The sequence below is a fragment of the Engystomops pustulosus genome, chromosome 7 (genome assembly GCF_040894005.1).
Source record: "Engystomops pustulosus chromosome 7, aEngPut4.maternal, whole genome shotgun sequence".
In the NCBI taxonomy this organism is placed as follows: Eukaryota; Metazoa; Chordata; class Amphibia; order Anura; family Leptodactylidae; genus Engystomops; species Engystomops pustulosus.
The window spans coordinates 11,141,236-11,161,048 of NC_092417.1; the positions used below are offsets into that span (position 1 = coordinate 11,141,236).

Consider the following 19,813-nt stretch of genomic DNA (forward strand, 5'->3'; position numbering starts at 1 on the left):
ACTCAGGGCCAGATTCGCGTTTTCCCGACTTGTTACCCGAATTCTTCCGATTTGCGGCGATTTCCCCTGAATTGCCCCGGGATTCTGGCGCACGCGCTCGGATTGTGGTGCATCGGCGCCAGAATGCAAGCGACGGAAATCGGGAAGGGGGGGGGGGCGTGGCCAAACGAAAACCCAACGGATTCAGAAAAACCAACCCATTTTTTAAAAAAAAAAATGTGTCGCGAAAATTGCACATTGTACAGCAGTAACCACAATACAGAGGTAGTTCACTAAGGTAACTTCACTCAGCCCGGCTCGGTGTATTCCAGTGCGTTCCGATGCTCTTCAGTGCAGCAGCCACCTGGTGGAAGGCGGAGGAACTACCTTAGTGAATCCTGGCCGAATCCAGCACAGAGAACACGTCGCTGGATCGCGAATGGGCCGGGTAAGTAAATCTGCCCCACTGTATCCATTTCACGTGATGTTTCCTCACCTGGCCTGTGCCCACTCTAGACACTCGGCTTCATCCACTGGACCATGTTCTGCACTCCATAACTCCATATGAAGGTGACACCAGAGAAATTCTCAATAAAAAAGTCTTTTAGTATACTCTAAACCTTTCTAGTACAAGATTTCAGTGCTGGGAACCAGTGTAGTCCTATTTTGAAGACTTATCTTCTCTATTGGATGGTGGTGGTGGTTCTCCTGGGTGAACGGACTTGTTTGCTGTTTTATAAGCATTGAATGTATTCAAAATGTACTCAAACCAGTGTTCAAGTGAATTTTACCAAACTGGGGGCTCTTGTATCTAATGTATCTACCTTCAAAGTTTGTCTAGTTTTGCGCAGTGTTTCCTTAGGTTTTGCCCGATTCCTGATGTGCGTCTTATTAAAAAAAAAGTTGTAAGAAAGTCATCAAATTTTGGCACCAATCCATGGCTTCCGCCTACCAGGAGCAGGAAAGAACGTACAGCTGTTTGTGACTTTTTGCTAATTTTTTGTAGTTAAAAAGTCACATATTCACTAAAGGGGTTGGCCACTTTACCTCATATATTTTGTAATGTGTGTGTAAGTGTGTGGGGGGCAGGATATGAGGTAACTTATTGTCAGTAACCTCGTATTGTCAGTAACTTGTCCAGCAACCACAACCAGGCTTGGCGCTAGCTGTCAGACTAGGTAGGTGGTGGTGAACTCACCCTGCGACATCCCTGTGGGCTAAGGCCCTGCCTAAAGCAGATGAACCGCCCTGACAAGGGAGAACCCACTATCAGGAACCTAACTGACGGTCCCTGAGTGACCCTACAAGATGACAGGGAAGACTTACTTCGTCTGGCAGCTGCTGGATGGTGGAGCGGATAGGTAACAGGAATACTGAGATAGAACAGTGTTCACACTGGGGAACAGAATACTAACACAGGACTGAGACCAGGAAAGCAGGATAACAACGGGAGAGACACAACACTGAGGTACAAACAACAGATGCAGACAGACAAGTGGAGTCGAAACCAAGATGCCGGCAAAGGTACAGAATCGTATAGCAAAGAATGGTCAGTAGACAAGGCAGAGGTCAAAACACAGAATAACAAGCAGCAAGCAAAGTACTAGATACAGAGATCAGACTGATGGGAGTGGACAAGTATATAAGGCAGTTCCCGGATGCCTCCAGCAGGACTTGTGAGGACTTGCCAAACACTGACTACTGGTGATTTGCCATCCCCAACAGGGGTCCTTAATCTGCCGCCTGAGGTGGGAATTTCATGCTTTTAGATGAGGAGCATTGTCTTCTTCTCTATCTCACCCTCCCGCAAAGGTCAGATATACTTGCACTGTTCTTCCTGTTTGGACGATATGAAAGAAGAAAATTGCAAGTAAAATTTTCCTTTTTTTAAATGTGTGTTCCTCTTTCACCATCCTGAAATAACCGCATACACTTACCTACGTGATAGTCACTTACCTACATAATAGTCACTTACCTACGTGATAGTCACTTACCTACGTGATAGTCACTTACCTACGTGATAGTCATCTCAGGTGGCAGATTGCAAGAACAACCTCAGTTATCATTAGAGATGAGTGGACTCGGCGTTCAAGTTTGGGTGTACGGGGTGCTCTACATTGGTTGGTACAAAATGAGGGGCATTATTAGCTGGTTGGGCACATTAAGTGGGATTGTAAGTGCAGACCACAGGTAGGTAGTATTCACTTTGTAAGGGCCATAGAATGGGAGGCATTATACAGTAGAAGCCAGTGGTGTCACTTGAATCTGATGGGCCCCAGTGTAAAGTCTGTGCCGGGCCCCCGACTATAATGTAGGGTTTATAGTAATAGTCTTCTCATATGGGAAATTGAGACCTTATGGGTCCCCTAAACCTCTTGGGCCCAGGTGCAACCACACCCTCTGCACCCCCTCAAGTTACGCCTCTGGTAGAAGCCATCCAAAGGGGGGCATCATACTATGTGGGGCAATATATCGTTTTGGGGCCATTCAGAGGGCTTATTATACTGTGCTGGTACCTTAGGAGATGTGTGTAGGGTTGGAGTAAGGTGGTCGGGCTTAGGGAATGCAAATCTGTCATCCTAATTTCCACATGCTCATAGTTGACAGGCATGTTAATGATCAATAGTGACTCGCAGACATTGTAAAGTGCAGCCAGAGCTCAGGACAGATGCAGCCGGATCTGCAGAGGAGAAATGTGTCTTTGTATTGTGGTTACTGCTGTACCCCGCGCACAACTAAGGGGGGGGGAGGGGGGTGTATAACAGGATATCTGCTCTAACACTCCGACACTGGCAAACCAACCGGCTCACAGTCACCCTGTATATCTGTACTATGTACTACTATCTATTACTATGTAGTACTTTGTATTACTACGGACTGGGATGATAGCTGAGCCCCGCAGGATACAAGTGTAAGGGGAGCGCTGGGTGCCCCGTGCCGGAGGAGTGGCCGTTACTGTGCCCCCTATAAGGTAAGATGATTATGGATAACAGCGTATAAGGAAATACCTAGACAAGGTCCGTTCTGATGTCATCGGATCACATGATGATGTCACTAGATGCTTCATGCGGCTCAGGGAGCGGTCACACAGATGCAGTTGTGATGCCTATAAATATATATGGCAATCACTATATATGACCCCCCCCATTGTATAGTCTCCTCTCACCTTATAATACATGTTCCTGTAAGCCCCCCTAACATTATGACCCTCCTATATGTGACCCTTCACTTATTATCGCCCCCTTTCCACCATATTCTTTAAGGTAGTCTATTCCCCAATTCTGGCACCTAAAATGTATCATTCCCCCTCTATTGTTCCCCCTTCCCCATAAATATATAACCCCCCCCTTGTCCCCTCCCCCCCCCCCACTACGCTGCTGATACAAATAGCCACCAATGGTTTCTATGCATCTAACCACGTCCTGTCTCTGGCTCCCTCAGATACATCCGCCCCGGGGCAGGCGGTGGGGGAGGAGATGGGGCGTATAGATTTGGTTACATATTAAACTTTTTAGTTTGTTGTGACAGGCAATAAGTTATCTGCAGGTCATTGGACTCTGGAGGGGGGAGGGGCTCATGTAACTTCCATATTGATCTGTCTGGGGGTGGATGGAACACATAGGAAAATTCTATCTGCCAAAATTTCGGATGAGTCCGTTCCTTATCTGGAGGTGATAGAGGTGTAATGTGGACTCCAGGAGAGCGGGGGGAGGGCGGCCGCACATGTGACACCACAAAACATCCAGAGATGAGGCTGAGCCGCCTGAACACTTACAGTGTGTGGACCTGAAGGAGGAGGTGAGTACTGGAAACAATAGCAGACAGGGTCGGCTCCGGGATGCACCAGGCCCCTGGGCGACAGAGCCTCAGTGCGCCCCTTTGTGGTGAACACATGTGGCAGCATAAAAAATTCAGGAGCTAAAATATTCCCTAGTTTATAATTCCTAAACAGCCCGGTCATGGTTGTTTTATATACACCCCCTCATAGTGTATCTATATACAGGCAGTCCCCGGGTTACATACAAGATAGGGTCTGTAGGTTTGTTCTTAAGTTGAATTTGTATATAAGTCGGAACTGTATATTTTATCATTGTAATCCCAGCCAGAGCTTCATTATATACACACCAGTGATAACTGTTACAGCTGATTATTGTAGCCCAAGGCTAAAGTAGAAGTAAATAAATTACCAATATCCAGAGGTCCGTTTGTAACTAGGGGTCATATGTAAGTCGAGTGTTCTTAAGTAGGGGACCGCCTGTGCAGTCCCATCATGGTTCTAATACATATAGCCCCTCATGGATTCATTATATACAGCCCCCCATGGATTCATTATATACAGCCCCTCATGGATTCATTATATACAGCCCTGCATGGATTTATTATATACAGCCCCGCATGGATTCATTATATACAGCCCCCCATGGATTTGTTATATACACCCCCCATGGATTCGTTATATACAGCCCCCCATGGATTCATTACATATAGCCCCTCATGGATTCATTATATACAGCCCTGCATGGATTCATTATATACAGCCCTGCATGGATTCATTATATACAGCCCTGCATGGATTTATTATATACAGCCCCGCATGGATTTATTATATACAGCCACCCATGGATTCATTATATACAGCCCCCCATGTATTTATTATATACAGCCACCCATGGATTCATTATATACAGCCCCCAAGGATTCATTATATACAGCCCCTCATGGATTCATTATATACAGTCCCTCATGGATTTACTATATACAGCCCCTCATGGATTTACTATATACAGCCCCTCATGGATTCATTATATACAGCCCCCCCAAGGATTCATTATATACAGCCCCTCATGGATTGATTGTATACAGCCCCTCATGGATTGATTGTATACAGCCCCTCATGGATTGATTGTATACAGACCCCCGCAACTCTCACCAAGTGCTGCCAGGCTAAGGAATCTCTCACATCACCGGCTATCCCTGAGCTCCATAGGCGGGAGCAGGCAGGACTAGCATAAAAGCTGCTCGGATGACTCCAGCCTGAGCACCTCCTGAAGCACCCTGCTTCTTTATTCACTAAGAACAGTCCCACTAAGTGCAAAGAGAAAGGGAAATGTAAGTGCTACACATCTGCCAGGTTCACAGTCCATTAAGATTCTGGTTGTCACATGTAAAAATAAGATAAAGTTTAAGGGATATAAATACCTTTGTAACTCGATGTATATGTGTTTATATATATGCATGTATGTATGCATGTATGTGTGTGTGTATGTGTGTAATTAGTGTAATTTTAAAACCTGCATACTAAGAGTTAATTACAGGAGGATGATGGGCCTAGCAGTGCACTGGTCACATGTGATACATTCCCGCCAAGCCCTCACATTCCACATGTTATGATCCAGCTCCCTCACTACAGATACAAAGGAGAGGAGACTATGAGATTTGGACCTAGCAGGCAGCTGTAGCGGCAGAAGTGGGGGGAGTGTGTGACTATCCACAGACAGACAGACACAGAGCCAGGCAGTGTGGTGGATCAAGAAATGTTTCTGAAGGTTCCTGCTATAACAGCGATGGAATAAAGAGGACTGAGAGCTTCCTGACCATAACTCTTATGGAGCGGTGAGGAAACTTATCTCATGTGACCATGGTTGGAGAGCACTGATAGAAGTCAACTCTTCACAACATCATCTGGTGTCACCCGGCTGCTCCTCACACCTCCCACTGCCCACAGCACCAGTACAACTCCGCTATGTGCCACCCTGGACATGTCAGCAACATGACTATGCTCCACACCTGAACACCTCAACTTCACCTCCCAGTACAACATCACTATGCTCCACACCTGAACACCTGTACTTCACCTCCCAGTACAACATCACTATGCTCCACACCTAAACACCTCCACTTCACCTTCCAGTACAACATCACTATGCTCCACACCTAAACACCTCCACTTCACCTTCCAGTACATCATCACTATGCTCCACACCTAAACACCTCCACTTCACCTCCCAGTACAACATCACTATGCTCCACACCTAAACACCTCCTCTCACCTTCCAGTACAACATCACTATGCTCCACACCTAAACACCTCCATTTCACCTTCCAGTACAACATCACTATGCTCCACACCTAAATACCTCCACTTCACCTTCCAGTACAACATCACTATGCTCCACACCTAAACACCTCCACTTCACCTTCCAGTACAACATCACTATGCTCCACACCTGAACACCTCAACTTCACCTCCCAGTACAACATCACTATGCTCCACACCTGAACACCTGCACTTCACCTCCCAGTACAACATCACTATGCTCCACACCTAAACACCTCCACTTCACCTTCCAGTACAACATCACTATGCTCCACACCTAAACACCTCCACTTCACCTCCCAGTACAACATCACTATGCTCCACACCTAAACACCTCCACTTCACCTTCCAGTACAACATCACTATGCTCCACACCTAAACACCTCCACTTCACCTTCCAGTACAACATCACTATGCTCCACACCTAAACACCTCCACTTCACCTGCCAGTACAACATCACTATGCTCCACACCTAAACACCTCCTCTCACCTTCCAGTACAACATCACTATGCTCCACACCTAAACACCTCCATTTCACCTTCCAGTACAACATCACTATGCTCCACACCTAAATACCTCCACTTCACCTTCCAGTACAACATCACTATGCTCCACACCTAAACACCTCCACTTCACCTTCCAGTACAACATCACTATGCTCCACACCTAAACACCTCCACTTCACCTTCCGGTCCAACATCGCTATGCTCCACACCTAAACACCTCCCACTTCACCTTCCAGTACAACATCACTATGCTCCACACCTAAATACCTCCACTTCACCTTCCAGTACAACATCACTATGCTCCACACCTAAACACCTCCACTTCACCTTCCAGTACAACATTACTATGCTCCACACCTAAACACCTCAACTTCACCTTCCAGTACAGCATCACTATGCTCCACACCTGAACACCTGCACTTCACCTTCCAGTACAGCATCACTATGCTCCAAACCTAAAGACCTCCACTTCACCTTCCAGTACAACATCACTATACTCCACACCTAAACACCTCCACTTCACTATGCTCCACACCTTAACACCTCCACTTCACCTTCCAGTACAACATCACTATGCTCCACACCTAAATACCTCCACTTCACCTTCCAGTACAACATCACTATGCTCCACATCTAAACACCTCCACTTCACTATGCTCCACATATAAACACCTCCACTTCACCTTCCAGTACAACATCACTATGCTCCACATCTAAACACCTCCACTTCACTATGCTCCACATATAAACACCTCCACTTCACCTTCCAGTACAACATCACTATGCTCCACACCTAAACACCTCCACTTCACCTTCCAGTAAGACATCACTATGCTCCACACCTAAACACCTCCACTTCACTATGCTCCACACCTAAACACCTCCACTTCACCTCCCAGTACAACATCACTATGCTCCACACCTGAATACCTGCACTTCACCTTCCAGTACAACATCACTATGCTCCACACCTAAACACCTCCACTTCACCTTCCAGTACAACATCACTATGCTCCACACCTAAACACCTGCACTTAACCTTCCAGTACAACATCACTGTGCTCCACACCTAAATACCTCCACTTCATCTTCCAGTACAACATCACTATGCTCCACACCTAAACACCTCCATTTCACCTTCCAGTACAACATCACTATGCTCCACACCTAAATACCTCCACTTCACCTTCCAGTACAACATCACTATGCTCCACACCTAAACACCTCCACTTCACTATGCTCCACACCTAAACACCTCCACTTCACCTCCCAGTACAACATCACTATGCTCCACACCTGAACACCTGCACTTCACCTTCCATTACAACATCACTATGCTCCACACCTAAACACCTCCACTTCACCTTCCAGTACAACATCACTATGCTCCACACCTAAACACCTGCACTTCACCTTCCAGTACAACATCACTGTGCTCCACACCTAAATACCTCCACTTCACCTTCCAGTACAACATCACTATGCTCCACACCTAAACACCTCCCACTTCACCTTCCAGTACAACATAACTATGCTCCACACCTAAACACCTCCACTTCACCTTCCAGTACAACATCACTATGCTCCACACCTAAACACCTCCACTTCACTATGCTCCACACCTAAACACCTCCACTTCACCTTCCAGTACAACATCACTATGCTCCACACCTGAACACCTGCACTTCACCTTCCAGTACAACATCACTATGCTCCAAATCTAAACACCTCCACTTCACTATGCTCCACACCTAAACACCTCCACTTCACCTGCCAGTACAACATCACTATGCTCCACACCTAAACACCTCCTCTCACCTTCCAGTACAACATCACTATGCTCCACACCTAAACACCTCCATTTCACCTTCCAGTACAACATAACTATGCTCCACACCTAAATACCTCCACTTCACCTTCCAGTACAACATCACTATGCTCCACACCTAAACACCTCCACTTCACCTTCCAGTACAACATCACTATGCTCCACACCTAAACACCTCCACTTAACCTTCCGGTCCAACATCGCTATGCTCCACACCTAAACACCTCCCACTTCACCTTCCAGTACAACATCACTATGCTCCACACCGAAATACCTCCACTTCACCTTCCAGTACAACATCACTATGCTCCACACCTAAACACCTCCACTTCACCTTCCAGTACAACATTACTATGCTCCACACCTAAACACCTCCACTTCACCTTCCAGTACAGCATCACTATGCTCCACACCTGAACACATGCACTTCACCTTCCAGCACAACATCACTATGCTCCAAACCTAAACAACTCCACTTCACCTTCCAGTACAACATCACTATGCTCCACACCTAAACACCTCCACTTCACTATGCTCCACACCTTAACACCTCCACTTCACCTTCCAGTACAACATCACTATGCTCCACACCTAAATACCTCCACTTCACCTTCCAGTACAACATCACTATGCTCCACATCTAAACACCTCCACTTCACTATGCTCCACATATAAACACCTCCACTTCACCTTCCAGTACAACATCACTATGCTCCACACCTAAACACCTCCACTTCACCTTCCAGTACGACATCACTATGCTCCACACCTAAACACCTCCACTTCACTATGCTCCACACCAAAACACCTCCACTTCACCTCCCAGTACAACATCACTATGCTCCACACCTGAATACCTGCACTTCACCTTCCAGTACAACATCACTATGCTCCACACCTAAACACCTCCACTTCACCTTCCAGTACAACATCACTATGCTCCACACCTAAACACCTGCACTTAACCTTCCAGTACAACATCACTGTGCTCCACACCTAAACACCTCCATTTCACCTTCCAGTACAACATGACTATGCTCCACACCTAAATACCTCCACTTCACCTTCCAGTACAACATCACTATGCTCCACACCTAAACACCTCCACTGCACTATGCTCCACACCTAAACACCTCCACTTCACCTCCCAGTACAACATCACTATGCTCCACACCTGAACACCTGCACTTCACCTTCCATTACAACATCACTATGCTCCACACCTAAACACCTCCACTTCACCTTCCAGTACAACATCACTATGCTCCACACCTAAACACCTGCACTTCACCTTCCAGTACAACATCACTGTGCTCCACACCTAAATACCTCCACTTCACCTTCCAGTACAACATCACTATGCTCCACACCTAAACACCTCCATTTCACCTTCCAGTACAACATCACTATGCTCCACACCTAAACATCTCCACTTCACCTTCCAGTACAACATCACTATGCTCCACACCTGAACACCTGCACTTCACCTTCCAGTACAACATCACTATGCTCCACACCTAAACACCTCCCACTTCACCTTCCAGTACAACATAACTATGCTCCACACCTAAACACCTCCACTTCACCTTCCAGTACAACATCACTATGCTCCACACCTAAATACCTCCACTTCACCTTCCAGTACAACATCACTATGCTCCACACCTAAACACCTCCCACTTCACCTTCCAGTACAACATAACTATGCTCCACACCTAAACACCTCCACTTCACCTTCCAGTACAACATCACTATGCTCCACACCTAAACACCTCCACTTCACTATGCTCCACACCTAAACACCTCCACTTCACCTTCCAGTACAACATCACTATGCTCCACACCTGAACACCTGCACTTCACCTTCCAGTACAACATCACTATGCTCCAAATCTAAACACCTCCACTTCACTATGCTCCACACCTAAACACCTCCACTTCACCTTCCAGTACAACATCACTATGCTCCACACCTAAATACCTCCACTTCACCTTCCAGTACAACATCACTATGCTCCACACCTAAACACCTCAACTTCACCTTCCAGTACAACATCACTATGTTCCACACCTAAATACCTCCACTTCACCTTCCAGTACAACATCACTATGCTCCACACCTAAACACCTCCACTTCACCTTCCAGTACAACATCACTATGCTCCACACCTAAACACCTCTACTTCACCTTCCAGTACAACTTCACTATGCTCCACACCTAAACACCTGCACCGCACCTTCCAGTACAACATCACTATGCTCCACACCTAAACACCTCTACTTCACCTTGCAGTACAACTTCACTATGCTCCACACCTAAACACCTGCACCTCACCTTCCAGTACAACATCACTATGCTCCATACCTAAACACCTCTACTTCACCTTCCAGTACAACATCACTATGCTCCACACCTAAACACCTCCACTTCACCTTCCAGTACGACATCACTATGCTCCACACCTAAACACCTCCACTTCACTATGCTCCACACCTAAACACCTCCACTTCACCTCCCAGTACAACATCACTATGCTCCACACCTGAATACCTGCACTTCACCTTCCAGTACAACATCACTATGCTCCACACCTAAACACCTCCACTTCACCTTCCAGTACAACATCACTATGCTCCACACCTAAACACCTGCACTTAACCTTCCAGTACAACATCACTGTGCTCCACACCTAAACACCTCCATTTCACCTTCCAGTACAACATCACTATGCTCCACACCTAAATACCTCCACTTCACCTTCCAGTACAACATCACTATGCTCCACACCTAAACACCTCCACTGCACTATGCTCCACACCTAAACACCTCCACTTCACCTCCCAGTACAACATCACTATGCTCCACACCTGAACACCTGCACTTCACCTTCCATTACAACATCACTATGCTCCACACCTAAACACCTCCACTTCACCTTCCAGTACAACATCACTATGCTCCACACCTAAACACCTGCACTTCACCTTCCAGTACAACATCACTGTGCTCCACACCTAAATACCTCCACTTCACCTTCCAGTACAACATCACTATGCTCCACACCTAAACACCTCCATTTCACCTTCCAGTACAACATCACTATGCTCCACACCTAAACATCTCCACTTCACCTTCCAGTACAACATCACTATGCTCCACACCTGAACACCTGCACTTCACCTTCCAGTACAACATCACTATGCTCCACACCTAAACACCTCCCACTTCACCTTCCAGTACAACATAACTATGCTCCACACCTAAACACCTCCACTTCACCTTCCAGTACAACATCACTATGCTCCACACCTAAATACCTCCACTTCACCTTCCAGTACAACATCACTATGCTCCACACCTAAACACCTCCCACTTCACCTTCCAGTACAACATAACTATGCTCCACACCTAAACACCTCCACTTCACCTTCCAGTACAACATCACTATGCTCCACACCTAAACACCTCCACTTCACTATGCTCCACACCTAAACACCTCCACTTCACCTTCCAGTACAACATCACTATGCTCCACACCTGAACACCTGCACTTCACCTTCCAGTACAACATCACTATGCTCCAAATCTAAACACCTCCACTTCACTATGCTCCACACCTAAACACCTCCACTTCACCTTCCAGTACAACATCACTATGCTCCACACCTAAATACCTCCACTTCACCTTCCAGTACAACATCACTATGCTCCACACCTAAACACCTCAACTTCACCTTCCAGTACAACATCACTATGTTCCACACCTAAATACCTCCACTTCACCTTCCAGTACAACATCACTATGCTCCACACCTAAACACCTCCACTTCACTATGCTCCACACATAAACACCTCCACTTCACCTTCCAGTACAACATCACTATGCTCCACACCTAAACACCTCCACTTCACCTTCCAGTACAACATCACTATGCTCCACACCTAAACACCTCTACTTCACCTTCCAGTACAACTTCACTATGCTCCACACCTAAACACCTGCACCGCACCTTCCAGTACAACATCACTATGCTCCACACCTAAACACCTCTACTTCACCTTGCAGTACAACTTCACTATGCTCCACACCTAAACACCTGCACCTCACCTTCCAGTACAACATCACTATGCTCCATACCTAAACACCTCTACTTCACCTTCCAGTACAACATCACTATGCTCCACACCTAAACACCTCCACTTCACCTTCCAGTGCAACATCACTATGCTCCACACCTAAACACCTCCACTTCACTATGCTCCACACCTAAACACCTCCACTTCACCTTCCAGTACAACATCACTATGCTCCACACCTAAACACCTGCACTTCACCTTCCAGTACAACTTCACTATGCTCCACACCTAAGCACCTCCACTTCACCTTCCAGTACATCACTATGCTCCACACCTAAACACCTCCACTTCACCTTTCAGTACAACATCACTATGCTCCACACCTAAAGACCTCCACTTCACCTTCCAGTACAACATCACTATGCTCCACACCTAAACACCTGCACTTCTCCTTCCAGTACAACTTCACTATGCTCCACACCTAAGCACCTCCACTTCACCTTCCAGTACATCACTGTGCTCCACACCTAAACACCTCCACTTCACCTTCCAGTACATCACTGTGCTCCACACCTAAACACCTCCACTTCACCTTCCAGTACAACATCACGAGGCTCCACATCTCAATACCTCCACTTCACCTTCTAGTACACCTTCACTATGCTTTACACCGAAACACCTCCACTTCACCTTCCTGTACAGCAACACTATGCTCCACACCGAAACACCTCCACTTCACCTTCCAGTACAACATCACTATGCTCCACACCGAAACACCTCCACTTCACCTTCCAGTACAACATCACTATGCTCCACACCTAAACACCTCTACTTCACCTTCCAGTACAACATCACTATGCTCCACACCTAAATACCTCCACTTCACCTTCCAGTACAACATCACTATGCTCCACACCTAAACACCTCCACTTCATTTTCCAGTACAACATCATCATGTTCCACACCTAAACACCTACATTTCACCTTCCAGTACAACATCACTATGCTCCACACCTAAACACCCCCACTTCACCTTCCACTACAAGATCACTATGCTCCACACCTAAACACCTCTACTTCACCTTCCAGTACAACATCACTATGCTCCACACCTAAACACCTCCATTTCACCTTCCAGTACAACATCACTATGCTCCACACCTAAACACCTACACTTCACCTTCCAGTACAACATCACTATGCTCCACACCTAAACACCTCCACTTCACCTTCCAGTACAACTTCACTATGCTCCACACCTAAGCACCTCCACTTCACCTTCCAGTACAACATCACTATGCTCCACACCTAAACACCTCCACTTCACCTTCCAGTGCAACATCACTATGCTCCACACTTAAGCACCTCCACTTCACCTTCCAGTACAACATCACTATGCTCCACACCAAAACACCCCCACTTCACCTTCCAGTACAACATCACTATGCTCCACACCTAAACATCTCCACTTCACCTTCCAGTACAACATCACTATGCTCCACACCTAAACACCTCCACTTCACCTTCCAGTACAACATCACTATGCTCCACACCTAAACATCTCCACTTCACCTTCCAGTACAACATCACTATGCTCCACACCTAAGCACCTCCACTTCACCTTCTAGTACAACATCACTATGCTCCACACCTAAACACCTCCACTTCACCTTCCACTACATCATCACTATGCTCCAGTACCATGTACCTTCCAGTACATCATCACTATGCTCCACACCGAAACACCTCCACTTCACCTTCCAGTACAACATCACTATGCTCCACACCTAAACACCTCCACTTCACCTTCCAGTACAACATCACTATGCTCCACACCTAAACACCTACACTTCACCTTCCAGTACAACATCACTATGCTCCACACCTAAACACCTACACTTCACCTTCCACTACATCATCACTATGCTCCACACCTATCCATCATATTTTTATAATAGTATTTTACGTGCATCAGGAGTTGTGTTTATTTTAGTAAAACAAAAAAATGGCATTTAAATAGTTAGTACTAGTACTAATAGTTGAAAACAGGTAAATGACCATCATTTTCACTGAACCAGGGAATGGGGTGTGTTAGCGAAGGGATGTAAGGCAACGCAATATTATATTATTGTATAAATATTGTTATTTTGATGTAAAAAGATACCCTTCTTGAAGCTCTCTTCTCTCCCTGCTGTGCTCTGCCCCTGAGCTCGGCTATTCCACACATTCACAGTTCTTATAGTGAAGAAGCTTTTTCTCCTCTGGAGAGTAAACCTTCTCTTCTCCAGCAGGAGGCAGTGCCCCTTGTCTTAGCTCTGCTCATAGCACTGGACACCCAGCGGCCCTTATCAAGGGGTGAGATTGGACCTTATGACCTGTATACAATAGCAAAGTATAGATAGATATGTGTATGTATATACAGAATAGAATATATAGTCAAATTTCCTATGTTATACATAAATAATGTCTGAAAATGTGACAGAATTCTAATATGAAAAAACTGGCCAATAGCACAATATGTACACAAAATTTAGGAAAGGGTCTGTCCTGTTTAACTCTCTCCCATCCTCTCTTCCACTGTGTTTCCACCCATCCTCACCAGTCTTTTGTTATCATGTCATAAATGTGTTTTATTTATCTTGCAGGGATTTTACAACATCCTCAGGTCCAAAAATGAGTCCCCTACGCCCCAGTGATGGTAAGGAGTCTTCCCATCCCGTGTACCTGCACCATTCTATGACATCTCTACAATTGATAGTTGGACATTCTGTAGTTATTTACATGTTCCTGCAACAAACAGCACACCAGGGGTGTAACTTTAGGGGGTGCAGAGGGTGCAGACACAACCGGGCCCAAGAGTCTTACGGGGCCCGTAAGGTGTGACTAGTGCTATAAACAACACATTATAGTCAGGGGCCTGTCACAGACTTTTCAATGGGAACCATCAGCTTCAAGCTACACCACTGCAGCAGACTAAACTAAGGTCTAACCAATGGTGCGAATAGCCAGTTCGTACATGACGTGGCCAACATGGGGCCAGCCACATCCAATACCAGCAATTTCTTCATAATTAATTTCTAAATTTATTGACTGTTTCATGGTAATAGTACATAAAACAGACACAAAATAATCATTTTACAAAGAATTATCGGCAAAATTGGATGCAGCCTGACGTATCTCCACCACACTGTCTATTTCCATCTAAGGGAACCTCACTCTACATCTTACATTACAGACATCTTCTAAAAGCCCAAACTCCTACAATGTTCCCTACACACATTAACTAAACCTAACAAAAATACAATTATATCTAAAAACAATCAGGCCTTTCATCGAAGCCTTGGGACAGCGCATGTCACCATCCAGGCTCTCATCAGGATGATATGGTCTCCTAGGGGTGGTGACCCTTCATGTCACAGACTGAATGGTCTATTGTGGAGATACACTCACTGACCACTTTATTAGGTACACCTGTCCAACTGCTCGTTAACACTTAATTTCTAATCAGCCAATCACATGGCGGCAACTCAGTGCATTTAGGCATGTAGACATGGTCAAGACAATCTCCTGCAGTGTAAACCGAGCATCAGTATGGGGAAGAAAGGTGATTTGAGGCCTTTGAACGTGGCATGGTTGTTGGTGCCAGAAGGGCTGGTCTGAGTATTTCAGAAACTGCTGATCTACTGGGATTCACGCACAACCATCTCTAGGGTTTACAGAGAATGGTCCGAAAAAGAAAAAACATCCAGTGAGCGGCAGTTCTGTGGGCGGAAATGCCTTGTTGAGGTCAGAGGAGAATGGGCAGACTGGTTCGAGCTGATAGAAAGGCAACAGTGACTCAAATCGCCACCCGTTACAACCAAGGTAGGCAGAAGAGCATCTCTGAACGCACAGTACGTCGAACTTTGAGGCAGATGGGCTACAGCAGCAGAAGACCACACCGGGTGCCACTCCTTTCAGCTAAGAACAGGACACTGAGGCTACAATTTGCACAAGCTCATCGATATTGGACAGTAGAAGATTGGAAAAACGTTGCCTGGTCTGATGAGTCTCGATTTCTGCTGCGACATTCGGATGGTAGGGTCAGAATTTGGCGTCAACAACATGAAAGCTTGGATCCATCCTGCCTTGTATCAGCGGGTCAGGCTGGTGGTGGTGGTGTCATGGTGTGGGGAATATTTTCTTGGCACTCTTTGGGCCCCTTGGTACAACGCCACAGCCTACCTGAGTATTGTTGCTGAGCATGTCCATCCCTTTATGAGCACAATGTACCCTGTAACATCTGATGGCTACTTTCAGCAGGATAATGCGCCATGTCATAAAGCTGGAATCATCTCAGACTGGTTTCTTGAACATGACAATGAGGTCACTGGACACAAATGGCCTCCACAGTCACCAGATCTCAATCCAATAGAGCATCTTTGGGATGTGGTGGAACGGGAGATTCACATCATGGATGTGCAGCCGACAAATCTGCGGCAACTGTGTGATGCCATCATGTCAATATGGACCAAAATCTCTGAGGAGCTTCCAGCACCTTGTTGAATCTATGCCACAAAGAATTGAGGCAGTTCTGAAGGCAAAAGGGGGTCCAACCCGTTACTAGCATGGTGGACCTAATAAAGTGGCCGGTGAGTGTATATCTGCTCTATGCCTGTACTTGTTAGAAGAGTTTGTTCGGTATTTATGGCCTGGTTATGCTCTTCTTGTCAAGGTCATTGCCTGAGGTCACAACACGGTGATCCACTTGATGCCTCTCACCTTGCCGATGGTGCCATCTTGTCCCTAACCAAAGCTGAATCTTTTGTAACCACTCACCTGGATCTACTGGAGTTTGTAATGAGGTCTGGAAATGAGGGACAGAAGAAGTCTAGCAAAAGCTATTCTTTTTGACATCTTACTACTCATAGGGGTTTTCCCGGCTTAAATGGGTTCACCTATTTTGGTTGTAAGCACCAAATACAGGAATTCCCATTAATCATTAGAATGGGTGTCCTATTTCCCAAACTGTTGGAGAGGGAGGCTGAACATGAATCCTTTGGACACTTTCAATGTCCATAGGAAGTGCCGGAAGCAGCCAAACACATCTCTTGGCTTTCCCGCTCTCATGAGCACTGCATACTATAATCCAAGGACCACCATAGACCTCAGGAGGAGTAGGATTAGGATCCCGATTCTTGCGATCGGTCGGTTAGACCTAAATGATCACATATTATCACAAAATTATCCCTATTGTGTCCTGAAAGCTAATTGGTGAGACCATCCATGTTAGAAGAATGAAGTGGAAAACTAACAGGTGCCTTATTGCTTCATTCAAAGTGCAGACCTGAAGGCCCCTGTAATCATGTATACGGATTATAATATATCCTGTAACTCTGTGATATTAATAGAACATTCCAAGACGTACAGGACCACCCATTGTTATGACACAATACTTTGATTTAGTTAGGATTAGGATAATTTATTCTATCAGGTTATGAAAATCTAACATAGGAAATAAATCACCTTCTCCATAAAATGTTGTCGGGTTTTTCAATGTTTTAGAAGATTTTATTTCTGTGTCTCCTTCCTTTCCAAGATGATTGGACCCGGCAGTTTTACCAGAAGCTTTGTCTGTATGAACATCACATCCTGAGGGCAACGTATGAATATTTCCTGGAGGATCTTCAGTACATTGTGGAGAACTGGAGATCCCTGTCACTTCTGCATGAGTTGAGCTCCCGAAATATCCCAGATCTTAAGGTGAGAGGACATGATCTACATCAGGTTTGTTGTGGTCCTTTACAATTTGCCACGAGTGGGATGTTACATCCATCTCTCTGGCATCTCTCTAAGGCCCCTTTCACATGAACGTTGTGGAGACTGATATCCAGCTGCACAACCGTATATATAGGTCCACATAGATGACTATGTGGCCACGGTGTGGAGAGCACCCACTGGTGTCACTGTACTGTACCATTGATGGGAAAAAGATACAGCTTGGCCAACATTATGGACGGGCACCAGCGCCCACACCCCTCTGTCCAGCGTGCGGCTCTGTGCCGCACTGACCAAACTTACTTGTAGGCAACTGGCCTTCTCTCCAATATCCTCAGTTTTAAGTCTCTTCCTTCATCAAGACAGGGTGGCAAGTCTACTTTTAGCGGTGACTAAGTCTTGGTGTAACTTTTTGCAAAGGTTCTTAAAGAAAATCTACCATTTAATTTGATGCACTATAAACCAAACATAGCTTGAGAATGCTGTAGCTTCACTGATGCAGAAACATATCTTGTTTAATACCTGCACTGAGCGGTTTTGCTTATAAATCAATTATAAAATTATGATAATGAAGCTGTCCCGCTCCTTTGTCTGGGCTCAGTGCAATTCCTAGCACATTAGTGCTCACAGGATGATGTAATCCCTGTTTTGTCCCTGAAGGCAGAATAATCAATTGCTGAACCATCCCCCAGCTGCTGTTTATGAGTGATGTAGCTCAGGTTGATTAGCCATGTCTTGGCTAAGCTCCATTTGTAATGACAAACTTACCCCTTATATTATGTATCCATGTATAATGACCCTTATGTCTGTCCTTTCTTGTGTTCTAGAAATATCAGGGTCTAGAAAAGGGAAGTAGCACAATCGCCCATGATTTACTCAACGATATTTTCCTTAGAGGAAGAGAAGCTGTAATAACATTGTGGGTCAGTCTTCACGTCTTACAGAAGGATCATGGATCCCCAACCCTGGAAGCTTTACTGGAAGAGCTCCACCACAGAGGTAACACTGTGTATAGGATGGATCAGTCTATTGGGGTCTTGTAAAGACCCCCCCCCCCTAGCAACAGAGATATCTACAATACTATTGCATCACTAGACATCTGGGCTTTTAAAGTTTGTCACCATAAAATACCTCACCACTTCCATTGTATTTCATTAACATTTTAGGTAATGCAATCATTTGAATCACATGGTAGTATACAGCACAGTGATAAAGGGGTTGTCAGAGACCTACGAAAAACAGAATGTGGCCGGGAGGAGCTGGCTTAAAAAATAAACTTGTACTTACCTCCACCGGCCACGCCCATCTGACACCATTCCCAGGGCTATACCAGGCACTAGGTGAGCGTAGTCAGCCACCTGGTCTGGAAGCTGGTCTGAGCCCGGAAATATGACGGCGCGGGACACCAGGAGGGACTACAGAGGTAAGTACAAGTTTATTTTTTTAGGCAGAAAGGCCACATACCGGTATATGTTTTTTATAGGCCTCAACCCCTTAAGAAAACTCAGACAACCGCCCTCTAGAAAATTAGAGTTCATGGACACAATCCCTGCCGAACAAACATGG

General features: G+C 45.7%; 1 protein-coding gene across 3 annotated transcripts in view; it reads left to right on the forward strand.

The window, feature by feature from the left end:
• Positions 1 to 2,865: 2,865 nt before the first annotated feature.
• Positions 2,866 to 19,813, forward strand: part of LOC140069208 (NACHT, LRR and PYD domains-containing protein 12-like) — a 28,170-nt gene continuing 11,222 nt past the window's right edge. Inside the window, exons 1-4 of one of the 3 annotated variants that reach the window (XM_072114645.1) lie at positions 2,866 to 2,950; positions 15,136 to 15,188; positions 18,069 to 18,232; positions 19,075 to 19,246. In XM_072114645.1, the coding sequence (XP_071970746.1) occupies positions 15,164 to 15,188; positions 18,069 to 18,232; positions 19,075 to 19,246 (361 nt within the window). In that variant the 5' untranslated portion in view covers positions 2,866 to 2,950; positions 15,136 to 15,163. Of the gene's footprint in view, positions 2,951 to 3,538; positions 3,778 to 5,439; positions 5,593 to 15,135; positions 15,189 to 18,068; positions 18,233 to 19,074; positions 19,247 to 19,813 lie in introns of those variants that run through there. The other 2 variants (XM_072114644.1, XM_072114643.1) reach the window with 2 other exon arrangements.